Source organism: Oryzias latipes, chromosome 6, assembly GCF_002234675.1.
Source record: "Oryzias latipes chromosome 6, ASM223467v1".
Lineage (NCBI taxonomy): Eukaryota > Metazoa > Chordata > Actinopteri > Beloniformes > Adrianichthyidae > Oryzias > Oryzias latipes.
Genome location: NC_019864.2, coordinates 8,377,867 through 8,397,662, shown reverse-complemented (window position 1 = coordinate 8,397,662; position 19,796 = coordinate 8,377,867). Strand labels below are relative to the sequence as shown.

Genomic DNA, 19,796 nt, shown 5'->3' with positions numbered 1-19,796 from the left:
TTTCAAGCCTGGTCAATGTCACGCCCCCAAGAGTCACAAACCCCACTGTGATTGGTTCGTCATATTGTATAAATATTGTATAAAAGTGTCATTTATACAAACTGGCGGGACACATTAACATTAAACTTTCATAATAAGGCGGGAGCCGCAAAATATCATCTTAAGGGCCGCAAATAGCCTGCTATAGAACTATAGACAACTATTACTTGGTATTTTTCAGAATAACCATTCTTGCTCTGAAACTTTTTTTAACATGTTCTTGCTAATACTATTTTTTTTTAAATATTTTTTTCTGTAGTGCAAGTTACTCAAACTATAAACTAGCTAATCAGATTCCTCAATAACAGTATGAGGTCTTATGCAGTCCACCTACGACCACCTATTACACGCAAATTCGTGAAGCGTTCCTCATTTTTTTGCAGCTGGGTGGCTCGGTTGGTAAGGTGAGCGGCTACCACGCAGGAATCCAGGGTTCGATTCCCGGAGGGGAATAAACTGAGTCAATTACCATTTCAATGGCGAGCAATGAACATCACCCAGTGAGGGCCCTTAGGCAAGGCCCTTAGCGCTACTGCCTCCCGAGCGCAGTTAGGCTGCAGCTCACCGCTCCCCCAGGGGATGGGTCAAATGCGGAGAAGAATTTCCCCATTGTGGGATCAATAAAGTACCTATTATTATTATTATTACTACAAGTGACTTCCAACCATCTCATTCCTGATTGGCAAGAGTAGTTGCCGTAGAAACGATGACCCAGACCGACTCAGACCAATAACTGCAAACTGACGATTTCTGGTTCCAACATGGTGACGTCCACATGCCGGAAAAATTATGAATTAATTTAGTTTGGTGGGAGCCAGAAGTAAACAATTTTCTGTGGGTGACGGTACTCTCACTCAGTTCAGTTCTCGTATACAGTCAGTGGTTTTAACAGACATGACATCTCATCAATGAGAGCAACATTTGAGATTGTTTTTTATGTTTGCAGTCCCAACTGTCTTGGTAAAGTGATTTTCTTCTGTGAGGTTAGACTGACCTTGTCTGTCTTTGAGGTTTCATCCTTCACTACAGTCCAGGACTTCCCATCATCACTATGAGCCACTTTGAAAGAAACGATAAACTGGACAGAGCCAAAGTCTTTGGCCCCCTGTGTGATGATTCCTGTTATCTTCTTTGGAGACAGCAGGTCGACCTGAAAACATACAAGTTTACAAAATGACAATTCAGCAAAAATCTACACTCAAATTGCTCCTTGACCTGCATTCTCCTACCTGCAGCCACTCAGAGCGATTGTTGGTGGAAGCTGTCCAGGCGTTGGTCTTTCCCTGCTTGTCCAGCCGAGCAAAGTGTGGGTGCCAGGTGAAAGCCTCAAGTCCCCAGGTGCGAAACGAGCTGGAGGCTGTGATCTGCCGGTCCAACACCAATCGGGACTTCATACCCATGGGCTCTGAGCAACCTGAAGTGTTTGAATACACTGTGGAGGTGAGAGCGGGCAGAGTGGAGACACCCAAGACGAGAGAACAAAGGGGGAAAAAAAGAAAAAGAAAGCGTGATAGAAAGAGGATGGACGAGAACCAGCCCAGACCATACAGAGATGTGAAGTAGAGCACCAACAGAAGACACAACAGAGGAGACAAGAGCAACTGAAACACTGAGCAGAGGGGAGCATGCTGAACTGAGCATGCGGAAATGCTAAGAAATGCTAAGAACTGTTTGTCACAATTCCAGTTGAGGATGATGATGTGGTCTGAGAGATTAAATCTGTGAAACTCAAAGTCAAAGGAGAGATGAGTAAAGCAGCTGCTGCATGAACTATCTTTCTAAAAGGTATTAGGGAAAATTTTCATAAACCCAAAAGGTTGGAAGAATTTAAATATAAGATTTATTAAGAACATTCTTTGGTTTAAAGCAGTGGTCCCCAACCTTTTTCAGGCCTTAGACCGGTTTAATTTCAGGCAATAATTTCACAGACTGGTCTGTATGGGGCTGAAGAGTTGTTTAGGACCCATTTAAATGTGATCTGGATTTTCCCTTAACACATTACTATCAAAGTGGAAGCTAAAAAATAAAAATAAAAATAAAACGGATGCCAACTTAAGGTGCAACCAAAAAACACAACCAAAAAAAAGGTCACTAAAACAGATATTTCCTAACTATAATATTACATGTTTGCGCTGTTTGAGCAACTTTATTAGCAGCATCATAATTACATTAGACAGTTGGTTGCTAAATATTGTGCATTATTATTATTATTCTGATGTGTGGGAACAACTGCCACAATATTTGAAACTTTTCTTGCCAATCCTAATATTTTTATATTTTTTTCTTTAGCAAAGGTTACTCAACCTATAAACTAACCAATCAGATTCCTTAAGAAAAGTATGTGGTCTCATGCAGTCCACCTTCAAATGTTGGCGTGTGGACTTCCAATCACCTCACTCCTGATTGGCAAGAGTAGTTGCCATAGAAACGATGACCCAGACTGACTCAGACCAATAACTGCATACTGACGATTTCTGGTTCCAACATGGTGACGTCCGCGTCGCAGAAAAATTGCACATTTTTGAAGGAAAGGTTTTTGTCTGTTAAATGCCGCCCTCTATTATTTTGAAGTAAATTGTTCTTCTTATGTTTCCTTCCTGCCCCTTTTCTGCTGAAAGAAATCTTCCAAATACATTTGTATTTGTTAAATTTGCTAGCTTGGGAGCTTCATTTTAGCGGTCAGCGCAGCCGCTTTAAGATAGTAGTGGATGGTTTTTTAATTTTTGATCAAGTGACTTGACGTGTTCGAGCCGGATGTGGTGGAGAGAATCAGACTATAAATAAAACAGAAAAAATGTAGGCTGTGTGTTATTTTCGCTGCAGCCCGGTAGCCACTGAGCCACGGACCAGTACAGGTCTGTGGGTGGTCCCCCTGCGTTATAAAACACTGTTAAGAGGCAAGGTGTGTAAAATAGTAACAAAAAAACATAAAAAATAGATGCCTTTTTTTTAATCTGGTAAAAATAACAAACAAAACTGAAAACTATCACAACACTGCTATAAAAGTTGCAGAGTTAAAGCAGTGATGCAGGATGAAGACTACACAAACATCTGCTCATGCAATGAGGCCAAAAGCACACAGATGTTTGTTAAAACATGGAGGCATTTCCTGCAGTGCAGATCGAGTTAAAAGAACTTGGAGCTTAATGATAAGAACACTCATATTCATGCTGCTGCATGAGTGTTGTGGCTTGGAGAAATTCTTCATGAATGAACAGCTTATCTGAGCTTCCTTCTCCTTATGAGTCAACCCTTGAAATATAATGACTTACTGGGTTGAGGACTGAAAATGTTACAGAGGAACTGGAAACTCATTAAAAAAAAAGGAAATCCTGGATTTCCTTTGTTCCAATGTGGATTTTTGACATCAGAAGAGTTCTTTTAATCTTTTTTTTTTTGGTGGTGGGACGACACACTGAGCAGCATCCGTGTGAGTTTACCGTTGAGTTCGCAGCCCACCAGCTCCATGCGCAGGGTGCATGCCTTACGGCACACAACAGGGACAATACGGATGTACTGAGCGATGATTGGGGGGTCAAACAGGTTGGTCTTAGTGCTGTCATTGTCAACGTTCCCCACAAACACCTGTGGTAGATGACAAAGCACCATTTCAAATGTTTTCCAAGAGAGACACAGATTTTCATCATTTTTGACAGTTAAATTAATGCTTTCTTATTGACATTTAATGATTCCCCTTAGACTACTAGGGGAAGTTAAGCAAATTCATTGATTGAAATGTTGCATTTTTTTCGAGTTACATCTCCATACATGGTCCTTCCTCTGTCCCTCGGTTCTGTACATGGTGTATGTTTTGCCATCCAGGCTGGAGGCCACTTTGAAGGCTTTAATGAACTCTGCAGAGCCCATGCGACTGGCTCCCTGCGTCACGATGCCTGTGAGGCGCATCTTTCTCTGCATGTTGATCTGGTAATGAGAGAACAGGCGGCTGAATAAACCCTTTAAGACTTGGGAAATAAAGAGTTTGAGCATACGCTTCTGCAGTGTAAACAAACTGTACACTTTCATTGATTTTTTCCCCCCAAAATTATTGCAAAACAACCAAAATATAACTTTTTGATTCGCTTTTTACTTTATTTGGGTAACAAATGTTTGCAATGTTTTGCAGCTTCTTATGAAAATACATTTTTAGAATAATGTTGTCACATGGCTTCTATATAAATCAATGTAACTGCCAGTATTACACCAACAATTATTGATGTACTCACCTGGATCCATGGGTTCTTGTCATGAGCAGCTGCACTCCAGGCGTTGACCAGTCCCTTTTTGTGGAGCCGTGCCAGCTCAGGGCCCCAGCGCTGCAGGCCCAGCAGGCTGTAGCGGACTGATGAGGCAGAAATCTGGGATTCAGCAATGCCGCCTCCTTCCATACCGAGCAGGGAGATGCAGCCTGTGAAAAAAAAAAAAAGAGATGATGGGGACATTTAGTTGGCAGCCTTTTCCACTGGGAGCATCGTTTCCTAATATCCTTAAAAGCCTGCTCGTGTTGTAACAGAAATCATTAGGGAGCAGAGCACTGAACCAATTGGTCTAGTTAAAGCATTGATTTATAATTTAGGGTCCCTGCTATCTTTATATGGCATCCTGAACATCTTAGATCTGAGGGTTTGGCCTTTATCCAAAACTTGATGTCTTTGACGTCCACGTCCATCCATACCATAACTATGCTTGCATTACAAAAGCATTAATAAAAATATCCTGTAATTTTTGCAACTGGGAAACACATATTTGACAATCATAGTCTCAGCAAATTCTTCCCCTTAAAAAGTTTAGATGAATAATGTTAATCATAGATTCACTTCTGCTGTGAGAGACAGAATGCCAAAAAAAGAACCTAGGAAATCACACAGTATGATTTAATATTCACTTATTTGCATTTATTTGTATTGTATTTAGCTCCAACAAATAGTCAAGAATGTTGTCCTTCTAAAAGCTGTTACTTCTCCTAAAAGACTCACACCAATGAAAATCACATCTTTGGTGTTTTTAACATGTTCTTGTAACATTTTTCTCATGATAGAGGAAATGTGAAAAATGATTTAAGCTTAAAACTGTATTTCTGAGTATTTCTTTATTCAAATAGTGATGAATCAGGAGCAGGTAAAAAATGCTCTTTGAAAAAGCTCAGTTGTGACATAGAAACTTAAAGTGGGCGGGACAAAGTTTCCATGCTCCGCTCCATTCAATGCATCCACTTGGAAACAAATGGCTAAAAAGCTACATTAACGTCTTCATTTTCCTTTTTCTGAGCTGGAATCTGGCTCAAAACTGTACGGCTGGAGAGCTACATCATATGTCATCATAACATATCAAAGGTTAGTGAAAATTTGAAATACTGCACCTCTCTGTTTTAGCTCTTTGATATATTTATATTAAGGAATTGATATTTTTTGTTATTTTATTGTGCGAGTTAGCCAATTAATGGCTAATCAGCCTGATGGCAAAAATGTATATACAAATATTATACTATGGTCCGGTTGAATACTCAATTCTGATTGGCTGCTGGGTGTGCATTAAAAAGTGATACTATCCAGTGATAACCGCACGCCTAAAACAGAAGTTCTGGCTTAAATGTTCTATATCACTGCGCTGACCTCTTTAAAATAAACTTTAGCTTCATCATCTGGACAAAAACAAGCAATAAGACGTGAACTTTCTCTTTGAACTGATGCTTTATTTAACGCATCCTGACGATTAGCATACATGTCCCTTTCCTTTGCCGCTCCAGTCCATATCGGAGGTCGGAGCAGTGGAGCGCCGTGATAACGCACTCTGCCGCACCACACAACAGACAGTACACTTTTTGTGAAAAAAGCAATCCAAAGCGAAAAAAATAACAAGAATAAAGTCCTAAAAACTCATTGAATATTTATTTCTTTTGTAAGTGACCATGGTATAAGCGGGTTAATGGCCTTCAAAGTGTGGATTATCAGAAATTTATGCTCATCTAAAGTCCACCAGAGACCTTTGAGATGATCCAGAAGAGGATTGGGAGAGAGGCGTGTTTTCAGATTAAACCAAAATTGAACTCTGGTATGAACTCTCACCATGTTTTGAATGTAAGGATGCTGAATTACATCCCAGGATCGCCATACACACTGTGAAGCATGGGAGTGGAAACAAAGGGGACTGGACGACTAATGCTGGATCTACCAGAATATCAATGACCCCAAATACAGTGAGGTCAATAAGTATTTGTGATCAAATAGTTAGTTGTCACAGTAATATACAAATAAATTGTTTTAAAAAGTCATACAACGTGATTTTTGAATTTTTCTTCAGATTCTGTCTCTCACTGTGGAAATGCACATATGATGAACATTTTAGACCCATGTTTTCTAAGTGGGAGAACTTGCTAAATCACAGGGTGATCAAATATGTATTTACCTCACTGTAAATAGTTCGGGCAACAAAGGAGTGGCTACTCAAACAAAGCATTTTATAATAATAAAATGAAATAAAAATCATATAGTTTTTATGCAATCATCAATCATTCTGTCTCACAGTTGAACTGTATCTATAATGACCATTACAGACCTCGTCCATCTTTTTAATTGGTCTTTTTAAGTAAAAATCAAAGTACTTTTAAGTCCCACTCACGTAATTGGCAGTGTTTGCCTACGAAAGGAGATGGACAGTGGCATTTGAAATCTCCATCCAGGTCTCTGCAGACGCCTCCATTCTCACACGGCTGGCCAGCACAGTCATTTACATCTGCGGGGACATAAATCACACTGTTCTTAAAGTGGTTTCAATTGAACAGCAGAAGATTTAATATCTGCCAAAGTCTGAAAGCAGATTAGTTAGAAGTGTAGATGAATTATTGATCATGCTTTGAACCATCAGAGGCTACAGGAGTCAAACGTTTTGAGTTTGTTAGAGAATTAATACAGTGATATTAGAGGGTGTTTTAAGGGCGAACCAGCAGATCATAGAGAGAAAAGTATACAAAAAATAATTTGTTAAGAGTGAAAATGATAACATTGCATTTATTGAATGTTCAAAATGTTCTGAAATCATTTCTGCCACCTGCAGATGGCGCTCTCACAATCAACAACAACAACAACAAAAAGGGCAAATGATAGAGGGTAAACAATCCTCAGGACAAAAGGCAGATAAACTGTGTTCTAGATCTTTTCAATCAGATCGTTCAGTGTGACTAAACAGCTTTGAACTTGCTAAATAGCCCAAAATCTCCAAATTGCACTGCAGCATGAAGCTGTTTAAATGAAAACATCAGACTCAGGGGGATTTCAACACATTCCTTCAGGCTCAATCCTGATTCTGCTCTTTATGCTGAAGTGCCTAAATGGCACATATACAATTTAGGCACCATTGATGTGTTGCATCTAACGAGCACACACACAGATCCATGATCTGCCCACACCCCTTTCTATAAATAGCTCTGTGCTCAAACATTTATTTCCACACATAAAAAAAAGGAATATATCTAACATGAAATATGCAGCCTTAGTTTCTGGGTGACAAGATTGCACTCATACATTTTACACAGGATTCTTCAACTTAACAAAAAAAAGCAACAAAAAACAACCTTCTCATGCAGGTCTAGTACCTGAAGACCTACATCCGTTTCTGAGGACAAATCGACATGCGCTCAGGTGTTGAGGTGCGTCACCTGGTGGAGCTCTTTCCTTTAAGAGGATTGAGGACCAGACTACACCCGTCTGCTTCTGGCTTTAATCCATTTAGCTGATAAATGTGTGTATCCCACTAACAAACAGCAACATTGAGACAGGAACATCAAAAACTGAATAGTTAAAGACGGTTTTGCACATTTTAAAAGCATCTATTCTGGAATAAACTGTAGATAATTCTGTTAGATAACTAAACTGTCAGAAAAACAAAAATTACATATTTTCCCACTTATTTTCAAATTTCAGCTTCTGGTTTGGGCTTCTTCATACCAATAAAAAACATAATGGTAACAAAGATATAACACTGTCCCTGTATGAAGAGGGAACCAGAAGACATCTCGCGTGTCTTTTTTCAAATCCAGCCCCCAATTAATAAAAGGCAGAGTTCATCTGACAGTGCGTGTTAGTTTGTAAAACCATCTGCATCCAGGATTGGTGCTCCAGTCCCACGAGTTGAAGGTGCCTTACGATTCCCTCTGTGCTGTGTATTTTCCTGCAGCAAACCTCAGGCCACAAGATGTGCAATCCATAATGTTTATACGACACTGAGGCAGCCCAATCTTTAAGTTGATCCTATTTCTATTTTTTCCCAAAGAACAATACTTAAAATACCTGGATAAATTGAAAAGGCTGGAAGAGTTTCTAGTCCAGCCGTTTTCAGTGCATTGTGAAAGAGTCAGCCTGGACCACACCAGGGAGTGCTAGTAGAACCCAAAATAGTAAAGATTGGGCTTTCCCTGCTGGAGACAAACCAACATCTGACTCAGACCTCTATATGTTCATCCTTGCGTTCTAAAGCTGCTGCTTTGTCATCAGAGTTATAGGGGAACAAGAGTCTATCAGACCCTGGACAGCTCATCTTCATCATAATAATAATGGATTGGATTTATCTGCATTTTCCAGATTCTCAAAGCACTTACAATGTGTTCATTCACACTTGGTGATGGTAGCTACGGTTGTAGCTACAGCTGCCCTGGCGCAGACTGACAGAGGCGTGGCTGCCAGTTCGCACCTCCGGCCCCTCTGGCCATCACCGGAACATTAACACGCATTCACACACCAGTTGAGCCACACTGGAGGCAAGAAGGGTGAAGTGTTTTGCCCAAGGACACAAGGACAGTTGACTGGGGGGAGCGGGGATCGAACCGCCAACCTTTCGATCATTGGACTACCTGCTCAACCTCCTGCAGGGGCTTGAACCGCCACCAGCTGTTCACTCATTCTAAACCAGGGGTCTGCAACCTCTTTCAGGCAAAGAACCAATTGGGTCATTTTCTTATTTACCATAATTCAGTGAGAGTTGCAAAGTCCCTCCTCACTGTTTAAAAACTTTGTATTTGTGGACATTAAGTCATTCATTTATAAAATGTTGCTTTTAAATATTTACAATAATTGAATTACAGTAATAAATAAGTAAAGTGATAAAGGGATATGTTTTTCTACATCTGACATTTTTACCTTATTTCACTCATGCAGACAATTCCTTTCAAAATAAAATAAACCCTGTCTCAAATGAGACCGTCCTACTGCAGCAGATTTACTTGAACCTAAAAAAAATAAAAAAATGTTTTGCTATATCTATTGACTTAAAGTTATAAAAAAAACTTTAACTCAATTAATATGAACTTATTTTTCTCATATTTTTTTATTTTGGCTTAAATAGTAGTAGAGAAAGTTTGATGGATTGTCTAAATTATTGTTTTAATACAACATTTAATTTTTTGTTTCATACAATAATACTGAAGTGGCTGATACAGTTTATCAACTTTTTGACTATATAACTTTGTACAAATTTACATAGTCTGTTAACCCTGGTTAAAAAAATAAAGTCGTGCTGATTGCTGCCAAGATGTTGATTTTGACCTATAAAGTTTGTTTCCACGGTCAAATCACCCAACAGCTGTCATGTTACCGGGGATCATGTTGTGAAAAGCCGCTTTAGAAAACCAATAGGTCAAGTGAGCTCATTTCATGTGGTGATGAGTGAACTGGGAATGTCCCGTCCTTCTCCATCAAATCCATGACAACACAAACACACATGGCAACACACCCTGGATGTACTCCTCAGGGAAAGCCAGTCTGCCCACACAAAACCACATCTTGGGAATAGCTAAAACTATCCAAACAGCACGTCAGGACACTCACGCACACCGTTTGGTGACTTCAAAGAAGCTATGTTTATCTGGGGTTCTGAAATGTGGAATTCAGTGGATCATTAGCACTAACAGCGTCTGCTCCCCAGATTGTTTCCATCCATCTGCTTTGACCTGAGCTGACTGATAGCGGCTGCTCCCTTTGCTTCACCTTCGTTTTTGAGACGAGCTTCCAACACACTCAAACACAATAACTCCTCCTCTTTCTCAGCGCCTCACAAAAGCTTTCAGGCCATTTTCACAGGCCAGTCAGAACTGCTGCAGTCAGACCTGAGTAGCAAGTGTGACATTGTCAGGAAGGCAGACATAATTCACCGTTCCGCCTCCGTGTTTACTTTTTTTTTTCTTTACCCGGCAACAGTGGCAGAGCTGACGTTTCTATCGCTCAGCGTGGACCGCCACTTCCTGTTGGCTGGACTGGCATGAGGGAAGAGTCATGTGTGAATGCTGAACAGACTGTACATGTAAGCATGAGCTGTGTGCATTTGTTCATGTGCATGAGCTTCCACTTGGGTTTTTCATCAAAGCTTTAATTTTTCCATTGATTCATGCCCTTACAAGGATTTCAGTTGAGTCTTTTGCGCTTCCTTTCTGTGCATGATACCAAACCTAAAAAGGGATTAGTCTACCCACATCTTGTTCTTTTTTCTTTTTTTTCCGTTTGTAGTGTGCCAGCTGCACTGGTTTCTGCTTATTCTACATTTGGCTTTTCAGCACTCACACCTACTTATCAGATTCCAGTTTTCTTCTTTTTATGAGTTTGAAATCACTTATTAATCCGAGTCTCCCATCAAACTTCTGATGTCTTCCCCTGGTCGTGACATTTTTGAAGTTTCTGAGCCAAAGTGTATTCAAGAAGGCTTGCTGAATACTTGAGTACAATAGCCATTCTTGCTTTCACCACGGTCAGCCATCTGCAGCGACTCCTCATGTGCTTCTCACAAACAACTGGAACTGGCAGGCACAGTCATCATTTCTGACCACAAAATGAGACACATGACTTGGAGACCAATTTAACTGTCACAGCAGTCATCATTACCTAAAAAATATGAGCGCTCCCCGACTATTCAGTCCTCAGGGGGCATCAAATAAATCAGTAGACATTCACAAGAATTCCCGCCACTGTTATCCTTGTGATATTATTTAATTAGCCTAAATGCTTGCTAAGCAGGCTGGCTAAGCAGAAGCATTTCCTCAGAGCATTTCTCACCAACAGTCTTAACTCCCATTGATATTGAGCGGGTAAAAATGGTGCTAAACAACTAGTGGATCGACACATTATGAGGAGCCGCGAGATAATTTGAACCAAAAAAATCAAAATTGAATTAAGGCTTTGAATGAGTGAAAATATTGTGGTTACATTTCAATATATTATAATCCAGTTTAAAATCTCAAACTATACTAACCCACCAGCAGTCTGAATATGCTCAGAGGATTTATAATTGAAAAGAGGAAAACACAGAAGACAAACACTATTTAACCAAGGTCTGAGAGCAGCATGATCTCACTGCTAGCTTTGGAACTGGCCTTGACTCTGAAACTTGTTGAGATAAAGCTGAACAAAGAAGTTACACACTTTGTGGGTATGTGTGCGTCTACATGTTGAATGTGCGATTTTTCCTTCTTAAACTTTTACATGCAGTTAAGAAATCACAGATAACATGTACCAAAGAAGAAAAGGAAACAGAGCAAAACACACGGCTAATTCTTCTCAGGTCTAATTTGCACCGTTACCTTTTTTGGCATTTAAATTTGCCCCCTGGATACCTGTGATAAAAAAAACAGGAATGCACAGTGAAAAACATACATTAAGACTTACTTAGAGAGTCCTGCACACACAGCACTAAATAGACTGTGTAAATGTAGCCCCCGGTTATTCTGTTGCCATCTCATGCAAAAAGGAGCCATGTGTGTCTGTGCAGCACTGGAAGCGCTTGTTTCTTCTGTTGCTTTTATTTTGCCAGCTGACCTCAACCAACCCAACCTGGTTTGAGTGACGTTTTAATGGGTCTCCAAAATGGACAGCAGCTGTTTGTCTGCTGGCCAGATCCAACTACAACTGCTTCCTTGTTTGTGTGTCACATTAGACAAGCAAAGAGAGATCTCTGATCCTTTTTTGTTTTTATTTCTGTCAGATGAATGCATCTAGACATTAAAGAAAAACACAATGAGAAACAACAGACCACAACAACAATCAAGTTTCTCATGCAGGAGGGAGAAGAAGCAAGTGTGACAGAAGACATCCACCACGCTGCTCTTCTCAAAGGACTGCCTCTCCTCGTGCTGCTTTTATTAAGATTTTAAGTAGGAGGTAACAATTTCAGACAAAGAGAAAAGTTCATTAGGGGGTGTCGTATAATGACCCATTTGGGTGGATTCTAAGTTCAAACAGTATTCCTTATCAGCTAAGGACAGTGTGCCGTAAAACCCCCTCTTCCTAGCTGGGATGAGAAACAGAACAAACACATAACTGTTTTCTAAAAAGGTAAAAAGGTCAATCTGAGTTAACTTTTAAATACCCATTTAAACAAATACATTTAAACAATGATAATGATAAAACAATTTCCTAGGACTTTTTTCATTTAAAAGGGCATCTGAATATAATTGGGATACATTTTGTCCCACTAAAACGGGTTACGTCTGGCCTACTCACACAAGGCAACCCATGCCTGATGTTTGACCAAAAAGTACTTTGTTTGGTCGATGTGATGGATCAGATTCAAGATCAAGTTAGATTAAGCTGAGCGATGGCCGACGGGCAGCAGTCACGGTTTGCAGTCACGGTTTGCTTCATTGTGCAGTACACAAGTGGTGTGATTGCTAAAAATGTTGACAAAGCGATACTCCAAAGTTAAAACCTTACTCTTTTCAAATAAATGAAGTTGCAAACAACTGTATATTTCTACAACAGAAACAGTTGGCAAAAAAGGATAAATTCGACTATCAGAAAAACAAGCACTTTGTTGCATTAAACGGTGGATGGAACACAAACACACTTGTATGGCTGTGAGAAACAGTGGCATTAGAACCAGATTGTTTTGGGAAATGTGAGCTGTGGTCAAGGAAAAAAAAAATCAGACTACAAAAACAATTGTGCTTTATCATGGATCGGTGTTGGTTTTGTTGAGAGTTCGCACAAAGACTTTTAATGGGACTACTATCATAGTTAAAAAGGGTTTTTAGAGAATTCTACGGTGGCCCAGAAGGGTCGCAACACAACACATTAACTTTACACACAACACATTAACTTTACACACAACACATTAACTTAACACACAACACATTAACTCACAACACAACACATTAACTCACAACACAACACATTAACTCACAACACAACACAATAACTCACAACACAACACAATAACTCACAACACAACACATTAACTCACAACAAAACACATTAACTCACAACACAACACAATAACTCACAACACAACACATTAACTCACAACACAACACATTAACTCACAACACAATAACTCACAACACAACACTTTAACTCACAACACAACACAATAACTCACAACACATTAACTCACAACATAACACATTAACTCACAACGGAAGTAAAGCTGCAATGGAAGTGCTTTTATTCTGAAATTTCCACTGGGCTGAGTGGCTAACTGCCTAACAGAAAGTAACGTCACAGTGAGCTGTGGAGGGAGCATGATTTTCTACAAGAGAAGCTAGCTGCACCGTTGCCAGATTGGGCGGTTTTGGGTGTAAATTTGCGGTCAAAAATGCATAATTTGTGCGGTTTTAAGGTCGGTTCAGCGGGTTTTTTCCCACTCATGAATATATAATAGCGGCCTACGTTAGGCCATGTGGCTTTTGGAGTTCTACTGAAGCTCCGTGAACGGCAGAGCTTATTGGACCGGGCTCTGTCATCTAACCTGTTGTTGGGGGAGTGCAACGCCCCGCCTCTTAGAAATTGTGTTCCTTAAAGCCTGACAGTGCGATCTCTCCACATTTGTCGTGTCAAGTGTTGGGGACCGCGTGCGTGTGTGAGAGGAAGAGGAAGAGGGAGCGGAAGAAAGGAGAGGAGCGCGTGCAGGGACTGGGAGGGTGTGTGGGTGGGTGGGGGGTGTTGGGGACCGAGTGAGTGTGAGAGGAGGGGGCTGAAGAACGGAGAGGAGCGGAGCACGTGCAGCGACAGAGAGGGGTGCGAGTGCAGCGCAGAGGAGTTTGCGTTAACATTGTGTAGCTTCTCTTGTAGAAAATCATGCTCCCTCCACAGCTCACTGTGACGTTACTTTCTGTTAGGCAGTTAGCCACTCAGCCCAGTGGAAATTTCAGAATAAAAGCACTTCCATTGCAGCTTTACTTCCGTTGTGAGTTAATGTGTTGTGTTGTGAGTTAATGTGTTGTGAGTTATTGTGTTGTGTTGTGAGTTAATGTGTTGTGTTGTGAGTTATTGTGTTGTGTTGTGAGTTAATGTGTTGTGTTGTGAGTTAATGTGTTGTGTTGTGAGTTAATGTGTTGTGTTGTGAGTTAATGTGTTGTGTTGTGAGTTAATGTGTTGTGTTGTGAGTTATTGTGTTGTGTTGTGAGTTAATGTGTTGTGAGTTAATGTGTTGTGTGTAAAGTTAATGTGTTGTGTGTTAAGTTAATGTGTTGTGTGTAAAGTTAATGTGTTGTGTGTAAAGTTAATCTGTTGTGTTGTGACCCTTCTGGGCCACCGTAGAATTCAGCAAACACTTAAAATAACTGCTTTTTTATTTTACCAAACAGTCAAAGGAAGCTTAATCAAGGGCATTGTCTTTGTATTGTCTGAAAACCTGATAAGGGACTTCATGGGTTAAATCTACCAAAGGGTCTCCAAATTGTGTTATGATAGCACCATCAACAGTCATAAAGGGAGACTTACTGGTCTGACAGTGAACCCCCTCATAGCCTGGCTGGCATTTGCAGACATACTCGTTGAAGACATCACCTCGGCGAGAGTGCCCCGTCGCTTCGCAGACGCCATCATTCTGACATGGGTTGGGGTTGCATGCTCCTTTAAGACATGAGAAAAAACAACACACCTGTAAATGAGGAAGTGCTCAAAACTATGTCAAAAGGATCAAAAACTACAGAGGTATCAATCCCCTAAAGTTGCAAATAAGAGCAGCTTCGGCAGAACTTTTCCAAGCAAACAAAACCCCAAATATCTGATAATCTGTGTATGTTAAAAATATTTGGAAAGGGGATAATCATTTCCCACTTGAAAGTGTGCATTACCTGTTTCCGTCTCATTGCAAGTATCTCCAGAAAAGCCATCATGGCAGATGCAGATGAATGGCGTCCCCGTCCCAGGCACACAGGTTCCGCCGTTGCTGCACATATTCACCTCACACGGATCCCCTGCAGGCAAAGCAGAAGCGACGGTTAGATACAGCGTCATGACTAAACGAACAGCTGCTCCAGCTGGGAGCAACCAGAAACCGAAAATCTACCAAAAAAAAAAAGTTTCGATCTTATCAAGAAAAAAGAAGCAGCGTGGGGAAATACTGTTCTGTGTCTGATTTCACTGTAAAACCTCCTGGCAGGTCAGATAACATCTGTTATTTCCAGGGTCATACTTAAAAAGAAAAGACAATTGGATTTACAAAAAAAGACAAGCTTATTTTTCTTTTTATAACATTTCCTTAAGCTTTTTTAAAAAAAATGACAAACTCAGTGTAACAGCACACAAATAATTTATTTTCCTTATTTATAATTTGGTAACCCTTAACCTTTTTATGGTACTGAATGACTGTTAGCACTGTGGCTGAACAGCTGAGCAAGCATTTCTCTAAACACAACCAATGCTGGATTGTTCTTGCGGGGAAGGGCTGTGTGGTCTGAACCCAACAATCTGGCTGCTCACTGGGCATGAGGGAAATCCTGACGGCTAGAGCTGGAAGTAAACACCAGGAATGGAGAAGCAAGGACATGGTTCAGCAGAACTGATTTACAGCTGACAGTTTCTGCTTTCCAAAAACTTCACATAAATGCATTCCCAATATACAAACTAAAAGGACTTTTTTTTCAGCAAACATGTAGACAGATGTGCAAAAGTGGCTTTGAAATTATACTCTGGACATTTTGGGACAATAACAACATCTAAATAAACTAATCACAGAGTAGTGTTGTAGCCAGAAAGACAGGGATGTGTTTTACTACCCAAACATTTATCATTTGTATAATTGCTGGACATAACTTGAGGTTGGATCCCTCCGGAGAAGCTGGTGCTTCAGACACAGTGATGTCTACCACAAAGCAAACTAAAAGTATAACTTAGGATCTGGATGGGTGACAGAACTGACGCCCCACATACTCAAGGGAGCACTTCAATGTCCTTTAATTTCCTATATAGAGACAACTAATGCTTGAGTTCATCCTGGGATTAGTTAGGTGTTATTAGGAAGCAGAGTAGGACATACAAAAGCCTGGACCCCAAAAAGGTTGCTTATGGCAGCAGCCACGTTCCATACAGAAACTTTTTTTTAAGTACCTACTGAAACTGCTGGTAAATTTTGTCCAACCGGTCATTCTGCATACCTTTTTAATTTGACTGTTTTTGTGATATGGAAATAAAAATATACTTACACTACATTAGACAAAATTAGTTCTTCATTTTCTATTTATTATTTTAAACATATATATATTAATGTACCCAAGCCTTACTGTAAAGCAAATAAATGAGTATATCTGTTTTTGTTTCATTAAAACTTTTCCAAACCTCTTCCTCCAATAGCTGAGCAGACTGACCGTGTTGGAGCTGGAGGGTCGCAAACTGAGTAATTTCCAGTGTTAATCTGCAAAAGGGATTTTATGATTGTTTGATTACATCTAATGTGGGGGTTTAAAACCAGATTTAAGAAAAAAACTCTGCAATTCTAGCTAGTGTAGAATAATAATTTAGTTTCAATAAACAACAGGATGGCAGCTAATGCTATGAACAGGTATTCTACTAGAATACAGAGTCTGTCACAACTACCCTCATCCAGAGACAACACTTATTGTCACAAAGACCCAAAATCTCATTTTCACCAACCCAGAGCCCAGACTGGCCGGCTGGGAACAGCAAATGATTGGCAGCAAAGGTTGGACCTGGTAATACATTTCAAATTTCCGCAAAGGATCTCCGAGACCAGCCTTGGGGCTGACATGGATGTAATCTCTGTCATTTTTAAGCAGTTCTTGCTGGATCCAACAGTGCCACAGGTAGAGACGATGGAGGAAACTAATGAGGATGGAGGAGGGAATATGCAAATCTAGTAGAGGAATGTTGGAGACAGGGGTGTTCACAGTGCATCTCCATCAAGGTAAAAGAAAGGACTTTGCAGGAAAGACCTATAATCACACGAGTGGGGCTGGGTGGTTTGATGATCCATAATGTCTGGACAATAGAGATGTTCTGTCATTTAAATTAAGCTCTGTCAGTTTCAACACGGTTAGGTGCTTTACTGAACTACTTCCTTTTCAAAATGCACCTCATGTGAAAACACAGACATGGAGAAGGATGGTAAAAATCCTGTTTCAGACCAGATAATTCTCAACAAGATGACCACGGACCTTGTACCTAAAGGACAGGACATGTCTGTATCATGGATGAAGTTCAAGCATAAGACGACTGATGTGGATCAGTCCAATGCACCAGCTACCAGTCCCAAGAACAGATCACAACTAACTTATTTGAAGAAAACTGTGGCATTCCCCTCAGTCTGCATTAAAATTCTTGTGTCTCACAGCAAAGGGATATAGTGCTTAAGAAAACTTTAAGCAACATCAGCCAGTATCAACTGTGTTCCCTCTTTCACTTATACAAGATTTTTTTTCTGCAAGCCAACTGTAAACCAAAAGCTGGTCTTCATAGACTGAGAATAGGCTGACAAAAAAAAAAAAAAAACTACTTTTTTTTTAGTCGGCCAGTTCTGACTCTTATTCAAAATTCATAACAATAAAGATGGTGCGCTGTAAAATTAACCATATTTAAAGAGAAAGAAGAAAAAAAACGAGTGCACTGCTTTGCATGCATCCTGTTTGGCTGTTTATCCAGAAGTGAACTTCCTATAAGTGTCAAGTGTTATCAGAGTCGTATCCGGAGCTGGGGCCCTCAAGTGCCTTTAACAACTCATGGGAGTCTTCGGTGACCAACTTGCCCTCCACCTCAGATACATCATTATCCAAACAATGCTGACTGCTTATCTTTGGGTAAAACTACCCCCTCAGTCAAACCTCCTTCCTCCACCAGCACACAACTCTCATCAAGAATGATAACAGCACTGACATTTTTAATTTTATATTTTAAAGAAAAATTCTGTTTTAGAGGTCAACAACATTCATGACACTCTAATTCTGGTCTGTTCTGGGGTTTTTTAGAGAAAACCACAGACCTGATGATTTTATCTTCTGCTAAAACATCTGGCAAAAACACAAACTTCACAAAGTACTTTGTCTTCTACAGTTTAGTTTTAATAGAAATTCAACATAATTTTTAATAATCACTTAGATCAACTGTTGTCAAATAAATAAATACAAATATTACCACTATTTTGAGCAATATTAATGTAAAGTTAACATTGTGAAGTGGTTAGGGTTAGGGTTTGTGAGTCGCTCTCTGAGAAAAGTGCTATATAAATAAAAATTTACTTTACTTATTTTACATTAAATATTTACAGCATAGCAGAGCTTTTTGACAAGGCAGTAACAGATTAGGACAAACGGGCAGGAATGTGAAGTTTTGTTTGGCAGGAAAGCTCATATACAGGGTTGTTGTGTTATGAGTCATGCTCCATGGCTTTCGCATGACAGCTCAGCCAAAGCATGGAGCTCAATAACAGACCATGAAAACACAGAAATTCCAATTGATTCAAAATGTATTTAGTGTGAAAAAACAAAAAGTGTACTACAGAATTCCTAGATAATTGTCCACAATTGGGACAAACATGTTCAGGTGTGAGTAGGTGAAGTTGCCTTTAACAGTTATGAAGAGCTTTTCTCATGCAAGTCGATTATCAGAAAAAGATTACAGCAAAACAAATTTCAGTGAAAAAAAATATCAAAGAACTAACACTATGGTAAAAAAAAAACCTTGCTACAAAAATCAGCCCTGAATTTTCACATAAAAGATGTATAGTGGTGTTTATCCACCAAGTTGCACTGTTCATAAAACAGTGGCCTTTAGATGACAAAAACGCATACAGACTGGCCTTAAACTGCTAAAGATCAAATATAAAATATATTACCGTGTACTGAACCTCAAGTGTCAAGTATGCTATTTAAAGCGATGATGAAAGCTTGTGTCATCAGAGCATGTACATGCTAACAATGTTTCAGCGTCTGAGAACAAAACATGCTTACCCTCGCCTGTGTCCTGCACAAACTGTCATTGTGAGCACTGCCAGTTCAGGAAATCTGTGTTCCACCAAAGTTATGTCATACACTACATAGCAATTTATGAGCATTTTTGAAAACTGGTTATCATTTTTTCAAGTGCTCATTTAATCCAAATACCTGCTACTAAGCTACAATACAAAGTACACCAGGTTATAAAAGAAAGGAAACTGAGCTGGAAATGAACTAATCAAAAGGACAAAATACATTTATTAAAGTTCTCTTTTTTTTTGTTTTTGTTTTTTTTTTAATCAAGAGGACTCCAACTCCAGGTGAGCCTTGTGTAATCTGCAAATGCTGCTCCAGAACACAGCCATCTGCTGCCTAGACTAAAAATACCTACCGAAGTCACGGACTATCAAAAAGCAACGTGCTCAAATCAGTTACAAAAAATACTGTAACTGGCAGAGAGCTGGGAACAATGCACAGCAAAAAGACACAGCACTAAATACGTTTCTCTGATAATGACCCATCTGATTGCATTTTCACATGACTGCTCAAACCAAAAGTGTGCTAAATATGTCTTACTCTTTTGTCAAGTGCTCCATGATTTCTTCTTTGGCTT

At 39.8% G+C, this 19,796-nt stretch overlaps 1 protein-coding gene across 4 annotated transcripts in view; it reads right to left on the bottom strand.

Annotated features, from left to right (window-relative positions):
- The window catches only part of LOC101165726 (lactadherin), a 28,856-nt gene that overhangs the window by 4,541 nt on the left and 4,519 nt on the right, over positions 1-19,796 (bottom strand). Inside the window, exons 2-10 of one of the 4 annotated variants that reach the window (XM_011475799.3) lie at positions 15,092-15,214; positions 14,736-14,867; positions 11,600-11,632; positions 6,658-6,771; positions 4,266-4,447; positions 3,808-3,963; positions 3,480-3,624; positions 1,269-1,471; positions 1,034-1,189 (exon numbers count right to left, since the gene is read on the bottom strand). In XM_011475799.3, coding sequence (XP_011474101.1) covers positions 1,034-1,189; positions 1,269-1,471; positions 3,480-3,624; positions 3,808-3,963; positions 4,266-4,447; positions 6,658-6,771; positions 11,600-11,632; positions 14,736-14,867; positions 15,092-15,214 — 1,244 coding nt within the window. The remainder of the gene's footprint in view (positions 1-1,033; positions 1,190-1,268; positions 1,472-3,479; positions 3,625-3,807; positions 3,964-4,265; positions 4,448-6,657; positions 6,772-11,599; positions 11,633-14,735; positions 14,868-15,091; positions 15,215-19,796) is intronic. The other 3 variants (XM_011475800.3, XM_004069410.4, XM_011475801.3) reach the window with 3 other exon arrangements.